This window comes from Mesoplodon bidens (assembly GCF_964165515.1).
Source record: "Mesoplodon bidens genome assembly, chromosome: 4".
Lineage (NCBI taxonomy): Eukaryota > Metazoa > Chordata > Mammalia > Artiodactyla > Ziphiidae > Mesoplodon > Mesoplodon bidens.
In genome coordinates this window covers 21,033,929-21,057,739 of record NC_138160.1, presented here as the reverse complement: position 1 = coordinate 21,057,739, position 23,811 = coordinate 21,033,929, and the positions used below count along the sequence as shown (strand labels likewise).

The following is a 23,811-nucleotide window of genomic DNA, read 5'->3' as shown; positions in this document are numbered from 1 at the left end:
AATAAATATTTATTGGATGACTTAATTACTAAAGTTACCATATAATCAAAATGATCATGAATGTGTGTGTTTTATATGTGTATACAACATATATAACTTTAATATAGCTATCTGAATTATTTAACAGAAGAACTAAATCTATGCTATTTTGATGAATGACCTCAATATTAATCATTGCTTTTCTGCAAAGTATGGAACTCCTTGAAAACACTTTTATTAGTATTTCAAGGAAAAATAAATATGCTTTTGTGCATGTATATACACACACTCACTATGTGTGTGGGTATGTGTATCCCTTATATGTAAAATGATTTAGGCTTATTATAATATGAATCAATGGAGCATGATCACTTCCCTGGTAAACCTCAGAAAGTACTGAAAATTAACATGGATAATTGTGATGGAGTGCGTCTCTGCACCAACCAAGAAATAAAATGAAATAATAAGTGATTTTGGATGCTTAACCAGAACTATTATGACAAGTTCAAAGCAGACAGATTTTCAGAATCTAAGCCTGTGCCTAGAAATCCAAGCAATCTCACAAAAAGTCCAAGCTAAAAATAAAAAGTGGGAAAACAAATTCTCAGAGAATACTCCCAGTGAAATCTATGTACAGTAAAATTAATGAAATCAAAAAACTGTTTTTTTTCTTTTGTTCTCTCTCTCTCCATGTTAAAAAGATCCATGATACAGAAACGTTTTACCATAACCTGATAATCTCCAATAATATCAGGTCAATTTTCTATTTAATTTTTTAAAAAATAATTTGCTTCAGGGAATTCCCTGGTGATCCAGTGGTTAGGACTTGGTGCTTTCTCTGCCGAGGGCGTGGGTTCAGTCCCCTGGTCGGCAAACTAAGATCCCGTGTGCTGTGTACCCTGGCCAAAATAAATAAATAAATAAATAAATAAATAATAATTTGCTTCAAAGTATTAAATTCATAGATAAAATTTTTAAATGAAAAATAAGCCACCCATTCCATTCTTCCTCACCCATAGCTCTAATCATCACAGAAAACAACTTTAAACTGTTACTCTTTTTAGTTCATCTAGGTTAAGCTGTAATTCTTTAAGTAATATTTTCTTGTTATTTTAAAAATATTTTTTACATTACCTTTTGACTTCTTTTCATTATTCATGAAAATGGAGTTCACTAGCATCTCAGTCTATGCTCCCCTTAATATACTTATAACACTTTTTAAAATTTCTCTATTGGTTTTCTTAGCAAATTTAATTGTTATGAAATTTCTTTTATATGCACCATTCTCAGCCTTCCTTTCTGTCTTTCTGTCCCAACGGCATTCTCACGGAAGCACTAAATATATTTAAGAACCTTTTAACTGTCTTAAAAAAAGCTCTATAATTTTTGAAATACACTTTTCAAAGTACTGTTCTATTACCTGTAAAAGTTTGATCTTTAGTCCAAAAATGTATACAAAAGCATACACTGGCTCTCAAAAGTCTTAGAGGAAAACAGCCAGACATTTTATTTCCCAGGTAATGATTTCAACTACTGACTATTAAAGATCCTCTTTAGCAAAGTTGTGTTTTCCGAGATGTTACGGGTTTGTGCTTTAGATGTGCAGTGGGTACAGCTGTTCAAAATTTGTTAGTGAAAAACTCTATAGCACTTAGCTTCATTTTGGCAACATTCAGAGTTGCGAACCTAGATTCCTCAGTATCCCCCTTCCAGTATGGGCTGGCTAATCTCTATAGCTCAAGAAAATCTGCCATCCCAGACATTTTTTTTCACTTTTGTAACTTGGATACGTAGCTCTGTAGATCTCCTGTATTCCTGTATCTTGATTTAGCCCATTATTTTCCTGGAATACATCCATTAGTTTCTTTTAAAAAGCCCAAAGGCAGAGAAATTTGCTGAGTGTAAAATTATCTTTATTGGGCTATCATACTTGATTAATATGGTGCCTATAGTGAATATTCAAGGTTCAAAATAACTTTATCATCAAATTTTGATGACATTGCTCAATATCTTTCTAGGATCAGAGGTTACCTTGAAAGGTCCAATGACATTTTGATCCGTGCCTTTTATTTTTTCCAACCACACAATTATATATTAATTTTTAATTGTGGGGACTTCCTTCCATTGTCCTCTAGTTCACCAATTCTGCCCTTTGGTGATTTTAATTTTCTGTTTAACCCATCCATTATTTTTTAACTGTTTTGACTTCAATTATTATATTGTTAATATCTATGTTTTGTATTTGGCTTCATATCAATATAGCCAGCCACTTTTCATTGTCTAGTAAAAGTATTATAACTTTTACTCCTTAAAACATAATGAATATATTTAAAAAATATTCTTCATGTGATGACTCCACATTAGTTTTTTTGTTGATATGATTCAGCTAAAGTGTTTAATTTGTTTTGTTTTGTGCTTTTGAATTTTATTTTATTGTTGCTTTTCAGTGTTTTGTTTTTGTTTTCCTGCTGACACTCACTTATGTTTCCTTTTGTTGTAATTATGTATATTTTTTTTAAATTAATAATCATTGAAATTTGTGAGACCTGAAGTTGAATTTTACTTTATATTTTTTAATAAATCTTTATTGGAATATAATTGCTTCACAATACTGTGTTACTTTCTGTTGCACAAGAAAGTGGATCAGCCATATGCATACACATATCCCTATCTCCCCTTCCTCTTGAGCCTCCCAACCATCCACCTTATCCCACCCCTGTAGGTCATTGCAAAGCACCGAGCTGATCTCCCTGTGCTCTGCTGCTCCTTCCCACTAGCTAACTATTTTACATTCAATAGTGTATATATGTTGATGCTACTCTCACCTTGCCCCAGGTTCCCCCTCCCATGCCATGTCCTCAAGTCCATTCTCTACGTCTACATTTTTATTCCTGCCCTGCAACTAGGATCATCAGTACTTCTTTTTTTTTTTTTTTTTTTTTTTAGATTCCATATATATGCATTAGTATACGGTATTTATTTTTCTCTTTCTGACTTACTTCGATCTGTATGATAGGCTCTAGGTCTATCCACCTCACTATAAATAACTCCATTTTGTATCTTTTTATGGCTGAGTAATATTCTATTATATATATGCCACATCTTCTTTATTCATTCATCTGTTGATGGACATTTAGGTTGCTTCCATGTCCTGGCTATTGTAAAAAGAGCTGCAGTGAACACTGTGGTACATGTCTCTTTTTGAATTATGGTTTTCTCAGGGTATATGCCCAGTAGTGGGATTGCTTTGTCATATGGTAGTTCTATTTTTAGTTTTTTAAGGAACATCCATACTATTTTCCATAGTGGTTGTATCAATTTACATTCCCACCAACAGTGCAGGAGGGTTCCCTTTTCACCACACACTTTCCAGCATTTATTCTTTCTAGATATTTCAATAATGGCCATTCAGACTGGCATGAGGTGATACCTCATTGTAGATTTGATTTGCATTTCTCTAAAAATTAGTGATGTTGAGCATCTTTTCATGTGCCTTTTGGCCATCTATATGTCTTCTTTGGTGAAATGTCTGTTTAGGTCTTCTGTCCATTTTTTAATTGGGTTGTTTATTTATTTATTTATTTTTTTGATATTGAGCTCCATGAGCTGTTTGTATATTTTGGAGATTAATCCTTGTCTGTTATTTCATTTGCAGATATTTTCTCCCATTCTGAGGGTTGTCTTTTTGTCTTGTTTATGGTTTCCTTTGCTGTGCAAAAGCTTTTAAGTTTAATTAAGTCACATTTGTTTATTTTTGTTATTATTTTCCTTACTCTAGGAGGTGGGTCAAAAAAGATCTTGCTGTGGTCTATGTCAAAGAGTGTTTTTGCTATGTTTTCCTCTAAGAGTTTTATAGTGTCTGGTCTTACATTCAGGTGTTTAATCCATTTTGAGTTTATTTTTGTGTATGGTGTTAGGGAGTGTTCTAATTTAATTCTTTTACATGTAGCTGTCCAGTTTTCCCAGCACCACTTACTGAAGAGACTGTCTTTTCTCCGTTGTATATCCTTGCCTCATTTGTCTTAGATTAGCTGACAATAGGTGCATGGGTTTATCTCTGGACTTTCTATCCTGTTCCACTGATCTATATTTCTGTGTTTGTACCAGTACCATATTGTCTTGATTACTGTAGCTTTGTACTATAGTCTGAAGTCAGGGAGTTTGATTCCTCCAGCTCTGCTTTTTTCCATCAATTTTGCTTTGGCTATTTGGGGTCTTTTGTGTTTCCATACGAATTGTAAAATTTTTTGTTCTAATTCTGTGAAGAATGCCATTGGTAGTTTGATAGGGATTGCACTGAATCTGTAGACTGTTTTGGGTAGCGTAGTCATTTTTGCAGTATCGATTCTTCCAGTCCAAGAACATGGTATATTTCTCCATCCACTATGTCATCTTTGATTTCTTTCATCAGTGTTTTATAGTTTTCTGAGTACAAGTCTTTCACCTCCTTAGGCAGGTTTATTCCTAGGTATTTTATTCTTTTTGTTGCAATAGTACATAAGAGTGTTTCCTTAATTTCTGATTTTTCATTGTTTGTGTATAGGAATGCAAGAGATTTCTGTGCATTAATTTTGTATCCTGCAACCTTACCAAATTCATTGATTAGTTCTAGTAGTTTCTGGTGGCATCTTTAGGACCTTCTATGTATAGTATCATGTCATCTGCAGAGTGACAGTTTTACTTTTTTTCAAATTTGTATGTGTTTTATTTCTTTTTCTTCTCTGATTGTTGTGGCTAGGACTTCTAAAACTATGTTGAATAAGAGTGGCACGAGTGGACATCCTTGTCTTCTTCCTGATCTTAGTAGAAATGCTTTCAGTTTTTCACCATTGAGTATGATGCTTGCTGTGGGTTTGACATATATGGCCTTTATTCTGTTGAGGCAGGTTCCCTCTAGGCCCATTTTCTGGAGAGTTATTTATCATAAATTGGTGTTCAATTTTGTCAAAAGCTTTTTCTGCATCTATTGAGTTGATCATATGGTTTTTATTCCTTAATTTGTTAATGTGGTGTATCACATTGATTGATTTGCATATATTGAAGAATCCTTGCATCCCTGGGATAAATCCCACTTGATCATGGTTAATGATCCTTTTAACGTGTTATTGGATTCTGTTTGCTAGTATTTTGTTGAGGATTTTTGCATCTATGTTCATCAGTGATATTGGTCTAAATTTTCATTTTTGTGATTATTTTTCTGGTTTTGAGATCAGAGTGATGGTGGCTTCATAGAATGAATTTGGGAGTTCATCTCCCTCTGCAGTTTTTTGGAAGAGTTAGAGATGGATTGGTGTTAGATCTTCTCTAAATATTTGATAGAATTCGCCTGTGAAGCCATCTGGTCCTGGACTTTTGTTTGTTGGAAGATTTTAATCACAGTTTCAATTTCATTACTTGTGATAGGTCTGTTTATATTTTCTAATTCTTCCAGGTTCAGTCTTGGAAAATTGTACCTTTCCAAGAATTTGTCCATTTCTTCATGATTTTCCATTTTATTGGCATATAGTTGTTTGTAGTAGTCTCTTATAATCCTATGTATTTCTGCAGTGTCAGTTGTGATTTCTCCTTTTTCATTTCTAATTTTATTGATTTGCATTCTCTAGCGTTTTTTCTTGATGAGTCTGGGTAAGGATTTATCAGTTTTGTTTATCTTCTCATAAACCAGCTTTTAATTTTATTGATCTTTGCTATTGATTTTTCTTCATGTCTATTTCATTTGTTTCTGCTCTGACATTTATGATTTATTTCCTTCTACTGACTTTGGGTTTACTTTGGGTTTTCTTTGTTCCTCTTTCTCTACTTGTTTTAAGTTCGGGTTAGATTGTTTATTTGAGATTTTTCTTGTTTCTTGATGTGAGATTGAATTGCTACAAACTACCCTCTTGGAACTGCTTTTCCTGAGTCCCATAAGTTTTGGATTGTTGTGTTTTTGTTGTCAATTGTTTCTATGTATTTTTTTTATTTCTTCTTTGATTTCTTCAGTGATCTCTTGGTTATTTAGTAGCACACTGTTTAGCTTTCATGTATTTGTGGGGTTTTCTACAGTTTTTTTTTCCTGTAATTGATTTCCAATCTCATAGCATTGTGGTCAGAAAAGATGCTTGATATGACTTCAATTTTCTTAAGTTTTCCAAGGCTTGATTGTGACCCAAGATGTGATCTATCCTGGAGAATGTTCCATGTGCACTTGAGAAGAAAGTGTATTCTGCCACTTTGGGGTGGAATGTTCTATAAATATCAATTAAATCTATCTGGTCTATTGTATCATTTAAAGTTTGTGTTTCCTTATTTATTTTCTGTTTGGATGATCTGTCCATTGGTGTAACTGGGGTGTTAAAGTCCTCTACCATTATTGTGTTACTGTCAATTTCTCCTTTCATGGTTGTTAGCACTTGCTTTATGTATTGAGGTGCTCCTATGTTGGGTGCATAAACATTTATAATTGTTATATCTTCTTCTTGGATTGATCTTTTGATCATTATGTAGTGTCCCTCCTTATCTCTTGTAACAGTCTTTATTTTAAAGTCCATTTTATCTGATATGAGTATTGCTACTCCAGCTTTCTTTCAATTTCCATTTGCCTGGAATATCTTTTTCCATGCATTCACTTTCAGTCTGTATGTCCCTAGCTCTGAAGTGGGTCTCTTGTAGACGCATATATATGAGTCTTCTTTTTGTATCCGTTCAGCCAGTCTGTGTCTTTTGGTTGAGACATTTAATCCATTTAAATTCATGGTTATTATGGATATGTATGTTCCTATTACTATTTTCTTAATTGCCTTGGGTTTGTTTTGTCGGTCTTTTTCTTCTCTTGTGTTTCCCGCCTAGAGAAGTTTCTTTAGCATTTGTTGTAAAGCCGGTTTGGTGGTGCTGAATTATCTTAGCTTTTGCTTGTCTGAAAAGCTTTTTATTTCTCTGTCAAATCTGAATGATATCCTTGCTGGCTAGAGTAATCTTGGTTGTAGGTTTTTGCCTTTCATCACTTTATCCTGCCACTCCCTTCTGGCCTGCAGAGTTTCTGCTGAAAAATCAGCTGATAACCTTATGGGGATTCCTCTGTATGTTATTTTTGTTTTTCCCTTGCTGCTTTTAATATTTTCTTTTGTAATTATTTTTTTTTTAGTTTGATTAATATGTGTCTTGGTGTGTTTTTCTTAGGGTTTATCCTGTTTGGGACTCCCTGTGCTTACTGGACTTGGGTGACTATTTCCTTTCCCCTATTAGGGAAATTTTCAACTATAATCTCTTCAAATATTTTCTCAAATGCTTTCTTTTTCTCTTCTTCTTCTGGGACCCCTATAATTCAAATGTTGGTGCGTTTAGTGTTGTCCCAGAGATCTCTGAGATTATCTTCAATTCTTTTCATTCTTTTTTCTTTATTCTGCTCCTTGGCAGTTATTTCCATCATTTTGTCTTCCAGCTCACTTATTCGTTCTTCTGCCTCAGTTATTCTGTTATTGATTCCTTCTAGTGTATTTTTCATTTCAGTTATTGTGTTGTTCATCTCTGTTTGTTGTTTATTTCTTCTTCATCTTTATTAGACATTTGTTGTATTTTCTCAATCCATTCCTCCATTCTATCTCCGAGATTCTAGATCATCTTTACTATCATTACTCTGAATTCTTTTTCAAGTAGATTGCCTATTTCCTCTTCATTTATTTAGTCTTGTAGGTTTTACCTTGCTTCTTCATCTGTGACATAATTTTTTGCCATGTGATTTTTTTTTTTTTTTTTTTTTTTACGAGTGGGATGTGTTTTTGTCTTACTGGTTGTTTGGACTGAGGCTTCCAACACTGGATTTTGTTGGCTGTTGGGTAGAGCTGGGTCATGGTGCTGAGATGAGGACCACCGTGTGACCTCACTCCAATGAATATTCCCTGTGGTGTGAGGTTCTCTGTTAGTCCAGTGGCTCCCAATGCAAGAGCTTTGGCCTGACCCCTGGCTCATGAACCAAGATCTCACAAGCAATGTGGGGTGGAAAAAAAGAGAACAATAACAAAGTAAAAAATAAAATTAGACTAGGAAACTAACAGATATGTTAGAAAGAATATGAAAATAAAAATATAGATGAAACAACAACTGGAAGGTACAACAGTACCTCAATAGTAAAAAAGAGGAGGAGGGAAAAGAAAAAATATGGGGGTGAGACCTTGGCTGTGGAGGGTGGGGCCTAAGCAAGGGTGAGGTTTGGGCAGTGGACAGTGCCTATGCTTAGGACCCACAAGCTGGAAAAGACCCTGGGGGCTGTGAGAGGTGGAGCTTAGACTCAAGGAACAGAAGGGACCCAGGTGTGCCCCCCACCCCTGGTTTCAGAGGGCAGGAGACCTCACCTGGCATCCCAGCAGGCTTCCTGGGCTTGAGTGGGCAGGGTAAATGCCCTCTGCTCCTCTCCTGCTCCTCCCAGAGGGCTCCTTCCACCTGCCTCTCCTGATGTTCCTGTTCTCAGGGACATCGATCCTCTCTGACCTCCACTTCTCCTCCTCCCTCTGTCCCCCACATCTTACCAGTTCACTTGGTGGTTCCTTCTGTCTCCTTGGGCTTCAGGGTCTCCCACCAGCAGCTGGCAGGTGCCCTAGTTGGGGGGAGATGCTAACTCGGCATCTTCCCACACTGCCATCTTAGAGGGTTCCTCCAGAAGTTGAATTTTAAATAGAAGATGTTTACTTCCATCAAGTACCAGGAACACTAACAACACTTTTAAGTATGCTTAATTTGACAATTATTTATGATGTATATGGGTTTGCTGGTTTGTTTTACATTTTCATGCAGTACGTAATAACTACAAGAGAATATAAGTAGTACCACTTTAACACATTACAAGGACTTTAAAAATAGTTTGCATTCACATGCATGATCCTTGAATTTTGTGCTCATATATGTACATGTTTGAAAGAGATTATTCACATATATAAATATATATACATAGTATTTATGTTTTTCTAAGTAAAATATTGTTGAGTTCTTGTTTATGGTTTATAAAATTAGTATCACACCATATATAATTTTCTGAAATTGGCCTTTTTCCACTTAATATAATGCAACTAAGATTCATCCACATTTTTTCTGATGTAACTATAGCTCATGGTTTTCAATTTTGTATTATGTTGGGATGTCTGATAATGTAACAATTTATTTACCTATTCTCATGCTGTTTGACATTTGGTTCCTTTCCTCTTTTTTTTTTTTAACTTTACAAACAATAATTCTGTGTTTCACTTTACATAACTTTACAAACAATGGCATTTCTGCAGCTATTTTCCTCATGCACATTGCTGGATTTTATTTATGCTAATATTTAACATCACAACACATAATCCTGTTATGGGTTGAATTGAGTCCCCTAAAAATATACTTTTAAGTCCTAATCCACAGTATTTCAGAATGTGACCTTATGTGGAAATAGGGTCTTTAGTGGTGATCAAGTTAAAAGGATATCATTAGGGTTGAGACCCTTTTCCAATATGACTGATATCCTTAAAAAGAGGGGCAATTTGGATACACAGAGAGACACACTAAGGGAATACAATGTGAACATACAGGGAAAAGATGGACATATAACTGGAATGATTCATCTACAAGTCGAGGAATGCCAAGGATTGCTGGCAAACACTAGAACCTAGAAAAGGGAAAGAAGGATCTTCTCTAGAGCTGTCAAGGAGAGAATGGTCCTGCCAGATACCTAGATTTCAGACTTCTAGCCTTCAAAACTGTAAGACAATAAATTTCTACTGTTTAAAGCTACCTAGATTTTAGTACTTTGTTATAGTAACCCAGGAAACGAAAATTTCCCAAAATCATTGTGTCAAATTTAACACCAATCAGCTCTGCATAATAGTTCCTCTTAGACTACATGCTTTTTACATTTGGTTTTGTCAGACTTTATTTTTGTTAGTTTAGTAGGTGTAAAATGATATCACATCATGTCCTTAATTTAATTTGCATTGCTTGATTAATATTCAGTATATTCCTCTATGTTTATTTGTCTTTCTTGTTTATTCTACTGTAAACATTTTTCCATTTACATCCTTGACTAAATTTTCTACTAGCTTATATACATACATCTGTATGTATGTATATGTGTGTGTGTGTGCATGCACACGTGTGTGTGTATACTCCAACAGGCATTTGATATGTTGTTCTATATCTTATGGCACCTGACTCAATCATTTTTCTTCCTTTGTGACTTTATGAGCCAAGTATTTACAACTGTATTTTCATTGAGCTATGTAATACATCTTTCCAGGGCTATTAATGTCTCTCACTTTTGGAAAAAGCACTTGAGAGAGAAAGGTATGAGGAGAGGTAGTGAGGGAGGGTCCTCCCAGTAGCATAATTTCAGTGGTTTTCTTATCCACATAGATTCTCCATGAAGTATTGGATTGGCCAAAAATTTCGTTCGGGTTTTTCTGTAAGATCTTAGGGAAAAGCCTGAATGAACTTTTTGGCCAAATATTTGTAGCCTGCCTTGTGAGCCTTCACCCCTTGTGTTGTGGAGGCCACAGTGTCATCTTTGTCCCCTAGAGGCTAAAATTGCTTATATCTGTAAAAATAGAGCTCTTCAGTGTCATCCAAACCCACACAATGAATGCAAAATGTCATGAAGGTTGGCTTGTGTCCAGATCACCTTTCCACTAAATGCAAACACTTATTGTGGAGACTATTTGCTGTTGTATAACTACCCTGCAGATAGCTTGGAGTTTGGTATGTATTCTTCTTGCTTCAAGAGGCCATAAAAATAAGGATCAATTTTTTGAAAATGACAAATATCTTCAGACCAAAAGTGGGCTTCAGTTTTCTACTTACTTCTCTAGGTTCTCATTTTCCATTCAATTTGGAGCTTATACTTTTTGAACACCTTCAAATGTGTATCTCTATCTCTGTGATCCACAGAGATAGTACTGTTTTTCAGCTAAAAAGTTCAACTGAATTAACTAACTTACATTTCCAGAAACCTAATCTGATTTTATGTGTTTTAATCAATTAAATAATTATTTTCTTATCAAGGATCAAATTTTCAAAATGCTGTACAGTAGAATCAAGTTGATTGGGTTATTTGTACTTTTCTATGATCCCAATAATGTCTGATACCTCATTTAATTTCTATCTCAAAGAATTCTAATCTCACTTCCCTTTTTATTCCTCAGACAGTAAATCTCCAAGAATTTGTTTATATTATAGAAAAACACTGTATTAGTGACCAGTGTTTGGCCATTAGTGTTTTGTTTTTTTCTAGTGGAATGGAATTCTAGGCCTTTTCAGTGACTAAGATTAAAACAAAAATGTGCAACTACTTTACAAGTATGCATTTATAAATAAAGATTTGTGTATTCAGTTCTAATATTACAGTGTTTCTATTTAAATATTTTTATTCTATTGTACTACAGGGTTTTCTCTTATGCTGAAAAGCCTTAAATACTAATATTTTAAATCATAACACTCTAAATTCCTTTGAAGTGTACAGATATTTTATTTCTAAAACAAAGATCAATTAATATGTTAACAGGCAATAACTTACTGTTATTTAAATTTTTATATCAAAAACATAATTAGACTTACATTTCAAATACAAATTGCTTCCTTTTACCTTTTTTGACATATTTGCATGTTATGAAAGAAGAGTTGCTCCATTTACTAAAATTTTGTATACTACACTATATTAAAAATATTATGGTTCTTTCTTCACTAAAAGAAGTCAGGGCTCACTTGGAGACATGGTTGATTTCAGGGCTTGGACAGGGAAAATATAAGATGAACCCACAACATTTTGTGATGCTGGGAATTAAGGAAGTACTTCCCCCCCAAAAAAAGTAAAGAAGTAATGGAGTCATGTTGAAAAGACACCAGAGCCAACCTAGAAGATCACCGAATGACCAAGACTGCAAGAACTTTCACAAAATAATAAATATCCATATTATTAGATTATAACACATAGAATAAAATAAATGTCCTTACTGATATAAATAAATAAGTAAGGGAGAAAGGGCAGCTTTTCCTTACAGAAGAATTCCAATTAATATATGTGGAAATAATTAAGAAAATAGAAGATCACCATTAGAAGAACCGTTAGAAAGAAAATAGAAGATTGCCATTAATGGTGCTTTAGAATAATTGCACCATTAATTATTGCAAGGAAGATCATTGATTGATTATAAAATTAATGAGTAGACTTTTGAGGAAAAATAGGATATTTGCATAATCTTGAAGTATATTTCCCAAGATATATACTAATTATAAAGAAAAAATACTTACTTAACAAATGAAAAAGACTGGCAGAAACACCTTCTTAACCAAGAAATCAAGGTTAATATCAACAGTCATAAGACATATTTGCATCCAGTGCTACACTGAAAATAGATCACTCTTATGATATCCTTGGCCAAAAACAAAGAAATGCATGACCTTGATCTAATCATGAGAAAATATGAGACAGACCTAATTTTAAAGATTTTTTATAAAATAACAGACCAGTATTCTTTAAAGGTGTCAAGGTCATAGGAAGCATGGAAATACTGAGGAACTCTCACAGATAGGAGGAAAATAAATAGGCATGACAACTAAATTCAAAGTAGGATCTCTGAAAAGACTTTAATGGAATAGCTGGTGAAATTAAAACAAAGTCTGGATTTTGTTAATAGTAAAGTGATTAGAATAGTGTTTCTCACATACTAAACTTTATACTATATAGGAGATTATGAATTAAAAATTAAAAATGAACTTGCTAAATATTATACAGTCAGGTATGGTGCAGCTTGAGTTTTAACCCACACTATATAGCCACTGGACATTTCTTGTCTGGTTTTGGTATCAGGGGCATACAGTACTGATCTCACATAATGAGTTGGAAAACAGTCCTCATTTTTCTTTTCTCCAGAACACTTTGCACATAAAGCTGTAAGTTACCTTATTTAAGTAGAATCATTTTCTATTCACCACATATATGAGTTTCTTTTAATTTCTTTTTCAATTTTTTTGTCTCCCAATTTGTATTTTATTTGAACCATCAGTTGCATAGAAGTTTTTCTTAATTATTCTAAATTTTCAAGAATATGAGTATTTGGGGGATTATTTTTTTGTTTTAATCTCTATCTTAATTGTATCCTGGTCAGATAATTTAGTAGATACTGATTTATTAAAATGTATTCAAACTTGTCTAATAACTTAATACTTGATCAAATTGGGTTCAATGTTTCATGCCTGCTTGAAAAGAATCTATATTCTCTAGATGGTTCATACAGGTTACATATATATAAATGTCAGTCAAAACATCCATATTATTTACATTTATTTTGTTAAGTATTTCATGTATTTATAATGTTTCTAGTCTGGATGACTGATCATTTACTGAAAAAAAATTATTTTTGGCTGTATTCCACATATACTCTAGGTTTGAGAATAGATAAGCATGGTACTGAAGATATTTTTTAAACCCAGATTTTATAAGACATTATAAACCAAATGAAGAAATTAAGAATTTATCCTAACATCAATAAAAAGTGCTTTTGGTAGAGAAGTTAAATCATTTCTGTCTCTTAGAAAGGTTACTTCGGCTCCAGTGTAATAAATCAATTCATTGAGATGCTACTTCTCTAACATTTAATATTTAAAAGAAAGTTGTTGGAGTAAGTAGGCTAGAGTTGATGGTGTTCTGTGGTAGAAGTATAGTGAAAATAAATGTATATCAAAAGAAAGAGCTAGAGGTTGCCAGGCAACGCATTGTGTAGAAAATCTTTCATGAGGGAGAAAAGTGTATTAAATTGAAGAAGAAAAGCATATTTTAAAAACTTAAAGGAGACCTAAACCTAAAGGAGTGTTATGGAGACTACTAAGTAAAGGAGGGAATGACAAGAAAAAGGAGCCAATCTGTGGAGGGCCAGCCTATGTATGTTTTATTTTAAGTACAAAGAGAGCTATCAAATGGTTTTGAAGTTTTGAATAATTATTGATAAAATTATTGTTTTCAAAGGGATAATATGGATGTGATGTGTACTGAGAATAGCTGAGATCTGAGTGGATTTGGCCAAGAATAGCACCTGGTAGACGAGTTAGGAAGCTTCTCAGTTATCCAACATAAGAATAAGTATGTAGAGGTGCTACATTCAAAGAAATACAATTGGAATATAAAGGTGAAAAAATACAGTCATCCCTGTCTTGTATCAACACAACATCTTCATGGTACATACAAATAAACAAGTAAATAATACAATGCCTAACAGTGGCAAGGGATATGAAGAGTGATTGGGAGTGGTCTTCTCAATAAAGTTGTTTTCAGTAAGGTTATTGGTGAAACCTTCTGAGGGGTCAGAGTTGAGCAATCACGTGAAGGAAGAAATTGAATGAGACATCTGAATATCTAGAAACAGCTGTTTCTAGCAGAAGAAAGAGCAAAGTCAAAGAGAGCCAACAAGACAGTAGCTAAGGAATGAATTGAGAGTTTCATTCAACAATGTGTTGCCAGAGATTAATGGAGAGAAAAAAATGTACAAAAAGAATTGAAAAGTATGCATTAAGTGACTAACCAGGGTGTGGTAGAAACTGAGTCTTAATGATGTCTCCTAGAAAAGGACTTTTCAACTGAGCAGATATAGATACCTGTGTTAGTTTGTTAGGGCTGCCATAACAAAGTACCACATACTGTATGGTTTAAACAATAGGCATTTCTTTTCTCACAGTTCTGGAAGCTGGAAGCCCAAGATCAAGGTGGTTTCTTCTGAGGCCTCTCATTGGCTTGTAGATGGCCATCTTCTCCCTGTCTTCACATGGGCTTTCCTCTGTGCCTCTCTGTGTCTAAATTAGGACACTAGTCATGTTAGATTAGGGCTCACCCTAATGTTCTCATTTAACCTTAATTACCTCTCTAAAGACATTATCTTCTAGTACAGTCATATTTTGAGGTAGTGTATGGGGGTTAGGGGTTCAACATAGGAATTTTGATGGCCATAGCCCCCTAAACACTCAGCACATAATAGACCCATTTTCTCAGATTTGATAAATTGTGTTATGATTATTTGAGGTTCGTGGGGGAGGGGGAGAATTTTATGTGAGGGAAATAGTATGTGAACTATAGAGATATAGGAAATTAATTTTTGACAAGAAGGCTTTGAAAAGTCCAGTTTGGTGCAGATCTTTCCTGGAAGTGGCTAACAGAAAGACACATTAGGAAATATATAGTCAGGCAAGAGCATGACTAGCTAAGAGGTCTGGACTTTATTATGTATATTAAGGAGAATTATTTAAGGTTTATGAGCAAGAAGGTGCTCTAACCAGAAGTGTCCCTCAGGTCGATTAATCTGTCAGTAGCATGTAGTTTATGATCAGGTACTAAAATATAAATCTCATTAGCAAGAGAGGTTGTTCATGATGAAGCATGAGTAGGTGTACCAGGGGTTTAGATGAATTCTTGTTTTGCTCTGAAATGTAAGGGAATTGGTCAGAATTTAGTGTTTTTACACCGACACTGTGAAGGGCATCTTTGTATTTCTCCCACAGAGTATTCTTTGTGTCTCCTGTCACAAATAGAAGTAGGATTCTTCCCCACTATGACTGATTTCATGGAATTTTGTAATGTCCTGCCCTGCAGCTGAAATAAACTGAGTAGTAAATAACTAAAAACAAAAGAAAAACAGTTTAAAAATATGTTCACTGCAATATATAAATATTCACAGTATATTCTGTGATTTGTTGTGATTGTATAAACACACACAGGTACATATGTGTACTCAAAGCTGATATCTAGTTACTTGTGCAAATGCAAAAAAAGACAACATGCTCATTTTTAAAAACAGAACTCTTGATACAGTTAGAAATTGGGTCTCACTACTTCTAATAGGCACAGACCAACTCCCCAGATTTCCACTTTTTCTGTTCCTACACTTTATATTATCCATATTGTGTGTATTCAACTTATTAGTCAACATCTAATGTAGAGTTTAAGATTTATAACTGAGAAATCTCTTTCTCTCTCTTTTCCATTCTGTAATCTTTACAGACACCATCCATCTTCGAGTTCTTGAATCCTCCCCGGTTGGCACATCCATTGGAAGTGTAAAAGCAACTGATGCTGATACTGGGGAAAATGCTGAAGTAGAATACCGAATTATTGATGGTGATGGGACTGATATGTTTGACATCAGAACTGAGAAGGACACACAGGAAGGCATCATCACTGTGAAAAAGGTGCAGAACATCAATAGAAATAATCATCTGACTGTTTAGGAAGTAGGGATTTTGATATGTATTATCGACTCATGCTCTGTCCATTAAGAAATATCCCTACCATGTTCCAATGTAAATGCATAAGTATGAGAGACATAAAGCCAAAGATCTCCTTGAATGTTTTGACCAAATGTTTTTCTTAATTAAAACATGAAATCTGAGATTTTCAAATTTTAAAAGGCAAGTTAATATACATGTGATTGTATTTCTGAGCCACGTTAATAAAAGCCCCTTATTAACATCGTTTCCTTAAAAAAATAGTTAATAACTGATAATAGTAATATATCATCACAGTTGGAGGCATAAAAAGTAGCAAGCCATCTATCCAGATGTATGAAGCAATAATTAGAGTTGCTAATAAAAAGAGACAGCATGGATTGGAAAATAATTTCATTGTTCACATTTTCCCTTCTGCTACATAAATTAAACTTTTCTGCTAACATATACTCAGTGATATGATTTAAAGGTAACTAGTTTTTTATTGTACATTCAGTACCATCCTTATAAGAAAAAATAAGGCCCAGTAAAATTTATGTCCTAATGAAATGTCCTGAACACTCTATTTGTATAAAGTAACCGTCAGTTAATCACGGAACTCTCCTCAGAGTCTATTGCGAAGTTCAAGGTACACAACCACTTTTAAACAGAAAATGACCAGCAAAGGAATGACCTACTGAATATTTAAGTTCCTTTTTGTTTCATAATGTAACCTAATTACCAATTAGCTATCAAAATTTTTCTCTTTACCCAAGGTTTTTCTTATTTTCAATGTTTCATATAACTGCTGAAAAGTTTTGCATTAGTCTTCAAAATTTCATCAAATTTATGTAGTGCCATGAGCCTGTTGAATGGAATGGAAGTATCACAACATATATTTTATAAGATTACTGCATTTTTTACTTAGAAAAACTTAGCAGTAGCCAACACCTCAGCACACATACATACACACAAACACACACACAATCCACCAGCCCATGTTTTGTAATGAGTTAACACTATATGAGACAGGTCTTAATATCCTTTTCAATTTTTTTAAGATTTAAAATCTCATTTTCCTATGCTCTGAAGTACTACATTTTAAGTACATAAGAAGTAAAAATTGAATTCTACCTGATGTGTAAAGATTATATATTTTTTATTAATTTTAATTATTTACAGTTTATAAACAACTTGACAACTCAACTAGGCTTTAAAAATCATACTGTAACTTGGAAGGAACATATAATTCAATTTCCCTCAATCTAATTTGATGATTTATTTACTTAATTATTTTTAATACAGCCACTTGACTATGAGAGCCGAAGGCTTTACACTCTGAAGGTTGAAGCAGAAAATACCCATGTGGATTCACGATTTTATTACCTAGGACCATTTAAAGATACGGCAATTGTGAAAATCTCTATCGAAGATGTGGACGAACCACCTGTTTTCAGCAGATCCTCCTATCTGTTTGAGGTTCATGAAGATATTGAAGTGGGTACAATCATTGGTACTGTGATGGCAAGGGACCCAGATTCTACTTCTAGCCCCATTAGGTAATTATGCTTATGCTTAGGATGAAAAGAAAGGAAACTGAAGTAAATGTAGAGAGCATGAAATTCTATTTAAAGCGTCTAATGCATTAAAAGAGAGAGTTGTGCTGGGCTTCCCTGGTGGCGCAGTGGTTGAGAGTCCGCCTGTCGATGCAGGGGAAACGAGGGGACACAGGTTCGTGCCCCGGTCCAGAAAGATCCCACATGCCGCGGAGCGGCTAGGCCCGTGAGCCATGGCTGCTGAGCCGCGCGCGTCCGGATCCTGTGCTCTGCAACGGGAGAGGCCACAAGAGTGAAAGGCACGCGTACCGCAAAAAAAAAAAAAAAAAAGAGCTGTGCATAGGTTGGGTGAGCACAAGTATTTAAAATAAATTGTCTGTGTTCTGGGGCAGGGTATGCACAAATTTCATAGTTTGATTACGTTTTAATCATGCCAGTGACTGAAACTTGGCTTGTATCATCTGCCTGTCTCTTTAAGATATTTGTTGTTCTGATGCCTGGTGCAGATAAAGGGGACTGTTTCAGCTGTGCATTTGCAATGTAACAAAATCAACTTATCTGTGATTTTGGGTTCTTAAATAATATGAGGTTGAGAGGAGTTTTAATAATTAAAAATTATATAATCATAACAATGTTACAATGTAGTTATGATTTTAGAAACTTCTATACTCCTTCCAGCAAAGGGGGAAGTTTTTTTGGTGTTCTTTTGGCTATATCAAAAAGTTTAGAACACTCCAGAAAGATCAGAGTCATTTCAAAGTTTTGTTTTGCTTTGTTTTCTTATGGCACCTAAAAACATATAAGATGTGATAAAAACATACAAATGAGAAAGACAAAAAGTTTTCACTGACATTTGTTCTCTCATTTTAAAAAAGTACAAATATCTATATACAATATTCAGGATCAAAATTACTGCTCACTTTAAACTGTTAGTCCATCAGTTATTTTGGATTTCATTTGTTTCCTTATCCTCAGCAGACTGATTTTGCTTATCTTTTTTACAATGTGGTCCAGTCTAGTAGGAGTTCAAATGGTTGTACAATTTCCAAGTACACAGTTCTCTGACTCCTAACTATGCAGCAGTGGAATGTCGGAACCTCTACTTTTATGTACCATGTGACTCTAGCTCAAAGTTTAAAATTCTGTAGGTTCTGCCATATCATCAAGTGACTTCATATTATATATATATATATATATATATATATATATATATATATATATATATATATATACACACATACATATATATTAAAATTATTATTTGATTTATATAATTTTACCTAAATATTTTCTTATAGTCACATACAGCAAGACAGGTTACATATAGGCAGCCAAAACCTGCATATGGTAGTCAAGTATAGCTCCCATCTGTCAGCATGATTTTCCCATAAATGCCTCTCCCATCCATTTATCGTCATTGAAATTGTTGTGTTCCTTGGATTTTTTTCCTTTAAAGCTTTTTTTTTCTTGTCATTCATTCAGTAGACATTTATTGAACATACACTCTTATTCTTCCCCAATGAATATTACCAAGCATTCCCTTGGCAGAGCTCCTAACTGATTTTAATAGCCTGTGTTCTGTGTTCCTGGTTTTAAAATGGCTTTCTTAAAATAAAATATAATATTTTTAAAAAGTTCAGTTTAAATCATGGCATTATTAAGAGACAGTATATTTTTCCACACAGTGAAATAGAATCTAAATATTCCCATAGACTAATGGTTATTACATGATAAAATATGTCTGTGGATTCTTTCTTAAGTTAAATTTTTCATCAGGATGCAAATTTCAGGACCAGGAGAAAAGAATCCATTTATGTGTACTAAGCAACAGAATTAATGACTTCATTGCTTATTAATGACAGAGTCTAGCTAAGATCGTTGTTGTATATTTGAATTTATACTAACGATGTAGAAAAAGCAAATGAATATTTTTGGATGTTAATCTTGATAGACCATGCAGATTAAAAAGATGTATATATATATAATCAAAGAGGTAAAGTAGTTTTACTAAAGCAATGTATTTAGGGATGGATAATCGGATAATACTGGTCATGTTATAAACTGTCCATGTCATGTATTGTGGATGTTAATGCAATAATCAAAGGTATTTACCTAAAATATGTCTTTTGGAACTGATTTTTTTAAATGAAAATGTTAGGTAATAAACATAATTTACTGATAGAGAATTGAGAAATAAACAGTTGCCCCTTGAACACCTCAGGGATTAGGGGTGCAAATCTCCCCTCGCCCCCTCCCCACAGTCAAAAATCTGAGTGTAACTTTATAGTTGGCCCTCTGCATCTGCGGTTCCACATCCAATGATTCAACCTCAGATTTATTTATTCAATAAACACAGACTCTAGTTTATATTTTCTGAAAATATCTGTATATAAGTAGACCTAGGAAATTCAAACCCATGTTGTTCAAGCGTCAACTATAATTATATCAGGTTTGAAAAAGAACCAGGAGCTCTCTGTATATTCAAGATAATTTCACATAATCCTTTAAATTTTATCACTAGCTTTTAAACTGAACTACAAAAAAAAAAAAAGACAAAACACATAAAATGGATTTGGAAAAGACAATGATGCTCTATATTGATTTACATAATGCAACTTACTGACATATTTCAATAGAAATAAGGTTACTTATCATTTGCCAAAATGCCAAAGAAGTCATTCAACAAATATTTGTGGGTCACCATGGCAGTTACTAATTTGTTTCTCAGGGAATTCTCAGTCTGTTAGGAAAGAAAATTCAGTATGAGAAATAAGATTCATTGAGTATCTACTAGATTCCAAGTATGACACTTGCTGTTTTCATGTTTGATTTCCTGTTTGAGTTGTGAGATGAAATGAATTCCTAGTATAATGTGGTAAATGGCAGAGATGATGGTACAAGGTGCTTTAGGATGGAAGGGGACAAATAGCTTCTACTTCAGGTAATCAAGGAACAGTCCAAGGAGGAGGTAAAATTTACATTGAGTCTTTCAGTAGTAAAATAATTTTGTCAACCTGGGATATAATTTGTGAATTATTCCAGATACAGAGATACAATGTTTTGCTTTATTTGTGAATGGCTAAAGCATGTAGTTTGAATACAAAACTAAATCCATATTGTGTTAATAGAGAGGACTGGGGTTTATTAAGGAAATTTGTAAATTATGGTCTATTCTACTTAGAATTGATTTAAAATAAAAATCTAAAATAAGTAATCCTCAAAAATAAAATCATATTAACTGTATCAAAATGTTAAGTTATTCTTCTAGTGCAATTTATTAAAAACCCCACAAAAAGGTCATAAATTTCAATTGATCTTTGAAAATATTATACAAGTTTAGAACACTAAAAGAAAAAAAGTTTTATGGCACTTTCAAAATTATTTTGTGTTATTACTTACAAAATACTATTTAAAATAATATTTCATATCTTGTTCCTTCAAATAAATGACAGCTGTGGCTTAGGAAAATATATGCCATAACTAGATATTACTCCTAGTTTTGTCATGTTTATTTTGATTTGTTTTTTAAATTTTTAAATAGGGAACCCTAAAGATAACTTGGGGGATTATGCTTGCTAACTCAAGAATTATGAAACATAGGGCTTCCCTGGTGGTGCAGTGGTTGAGAGTCTGCCTGCCGATGCAGGGGACACGGGTTTGTGCCCCTGTCTGGGAGGACCCCACATACCGTGGAGCGGCTGGGCCCGTGAGTCATGGCCGCTGGGCCTGCGCGTCTGTTGCCTGTGCTCTGCCACGGGAGAGGCCACAGCAGTGAGAGGCCCGCATACCGCAAAAAAAAAAAAAAAAAAAAAAAAGAATTATGAAACATTTGTAAACAACTAAGCTTGTGAAGTGGCAGGAACCACCAATGAGGGGTACAGCTCTTTTAAACCTTGGCTGACAACCCCCAAAATAATGGAATTTATCCCAACTATATCATCCTGATTGATAAACCTGTAGTTGGGCTTTGGAATGACACCCGACACAATGCCTTTAATCAAATTGCAGAATAGTTGCTTTTGTAATATATATACTAAGATTTAATTTGATACAAACATATAAAAACTCCTATCCTAAACATTTCTATTTTTAAAACATTTCTAGTTAAAATGTATACATTTTATAATGCTACATGTGGGTAAGAAACCAAAGCTCCCTGGGTATCATACTTTGAAGCTGCTGAACACCATCATAAATTGATGATCTACTACTCCGAGGGAACTAATGTTGTCTCCAATAGTCTTACTAAAAGACTTTACTAGTGGGAATGATATTTTGCGTTTGATCCTTGTAATAATTCTTCAACAGAATTCTCAATCACTAGGTAATGTCAGTTGGTAATGTAAAATTGTAATTCCAAGTTCTGTGGAAAAATACATCAAGGTCAGTTGAATATGCAATAGACAATGATTTAATTAAACAAACATTCAGAAGACCAGCATTTGAATGCAGAACAAAGGTCAATTCAGGTCTTGGGAAGAGGTTTTGGGAGGATGGGAGAGGGTCAGTTTGTGTGTGTGTGTGTGTGTGTATGTGTGTGTTTGTGATAAATCCATGACACAGTCTGCATCCTGGATCAGTACTATGTACTTTCCTGAAATTATTATATATCACTATATATGTGTGTTTGCATTTCACCATTTTCTCCTGCAAACCATCAGTAATGCTGCCATGTACTTTTCTCTGCCCTATGTGTTCAGATTTTCCTTGGATCGCCATACTGACCTTGACAGGATCTTTAACATACATTCTGGAAATGGATCCCTTTATACATCAAAGCCACTTGACCGTGAACTATCTCAGTGGCACAATCTTACTGTTATCGCTGCTGAAATCAGTAAGATGAATTTTATGTATATCATATGTAGCATAATGTTAGGTTTTATTTTGTATTAAGAATAATTTCTTCTCATTACACACATGAGTTGTAACTTCAATCTAGGGTTTTAAAAGGCTTCTCCACACCTACAATTTTTTTCAATACTTTCTATATATACTGAGAAATAGCTGTAGGCATCCACAAATCTACATTTAATATTAACTAATAAAAATGATCTAGAATTGGAAACTAAAGATATTCTCTTTGGGAGAAAGGGAAATGTATTAAAATTGTTGCTTGGAAGTCATGAATTAAAATCTATGCTAAAATGCTGGGAGTCAATTATTTAACAATAAACAGAGATAGATATTATTACTTCTTTTTTACAGGTGAAGAAACAAAGGTATTAGTAATAAGAGCTAACATGAAACACTCGGTGAAGGTATTATTCTAAGAATTTTAAATTAATTCTTTCCTCCTAATATTTTTCTTGACCTTATTTAACAGAGAAGGAAATAAGACTCCAAGGATTTTAGTAAATTGTCCAAAGTCACAATGCCAGAAGTAGTAAAACTGGGATTTGAAACTAGTCATTCTGTTTCTAGAATGACTTAAGTCTAGACCAAATTTACAAAATTTCATCCAACTAGTAACAGACAGAGCCAGCATTCAAAATCATATCTGTCTCTAATTGCAAAAGTTCTTGTCCATACACAGGACTGGCTACATAATTTTTGGAGCCTATTATAAAATGAAAGTATCAGGCCTCATTTTAAAACATGATTAAGAAATTTAAGATGGCAACACTATAAAACTCTTAGAGGAAAACATAGGCAGAACGCTCTATGACATAAATCACAGCAAGATCCTTTTTGACCCACCTCCCAGAGAAATGGAAATAAAAACAAAAATAAACAAATGGGACCTAATGAAACTAAAAGCTTTTGCACAGCAAAGGAGAACATAAATATGGCTACCCTCAGAATGGGAGAAAATTATTTGCAAATGAAGCAACTGACAAAAGATTAATCTCTAAAATTTATAAGCAGCTCATGCAGCTTAATATCAGAAAAACAACCAACCCAATCCAAAAATGGGTAGAAGACCTAAATAGATATTTCTCCAAAGAAAATATACAGATTGCCAATAAGCACATGAAAGGATGCTCAACATCACTAATCATTAGAGAAATGCAAATCAAAACTAAAATGAGGTATCATCTCACACCAGTCAGAATGGCCATCATCAAAAAACCTACAAACAACAAAA

General features: G+C 33.9%; 1 protein-coding gene across 2 annotated transcripts in view; it reads left to right on the top strand.

Annotated features, from left to right (window-relative positions):
- LOC308616881 (cadherin-10) overlaps nucleotides 1–23,811 on the top strand; it is a gene marked incomplete at both ends in the record, with an annotated part of 118,528 nt that overhangs the window by 77,454 nt on the left and 17,263 nt on the right. For both annotated transcript variants that reach the window (XM_081233371.1, XM_081233370.1), the window contains 3 exons: nucleotides 15,965–16,152; nucleotides 17,473–17,726; nucleotides 22,424–22,560. In XM_081233371.1, coding sequence (XP_081089497.1) covers nucleotides 15,965–16,152; nucleotides 17,473–17,726; nucleotides 22,424–22,560 — 579 coding nt within the window. The remainder of the gene's footprint in view (nucleotides 1–15,964; nucleotides 16,153–17,472; nucleotides 17,727–22,423; nucleotides 22,561–23,811) is intronic.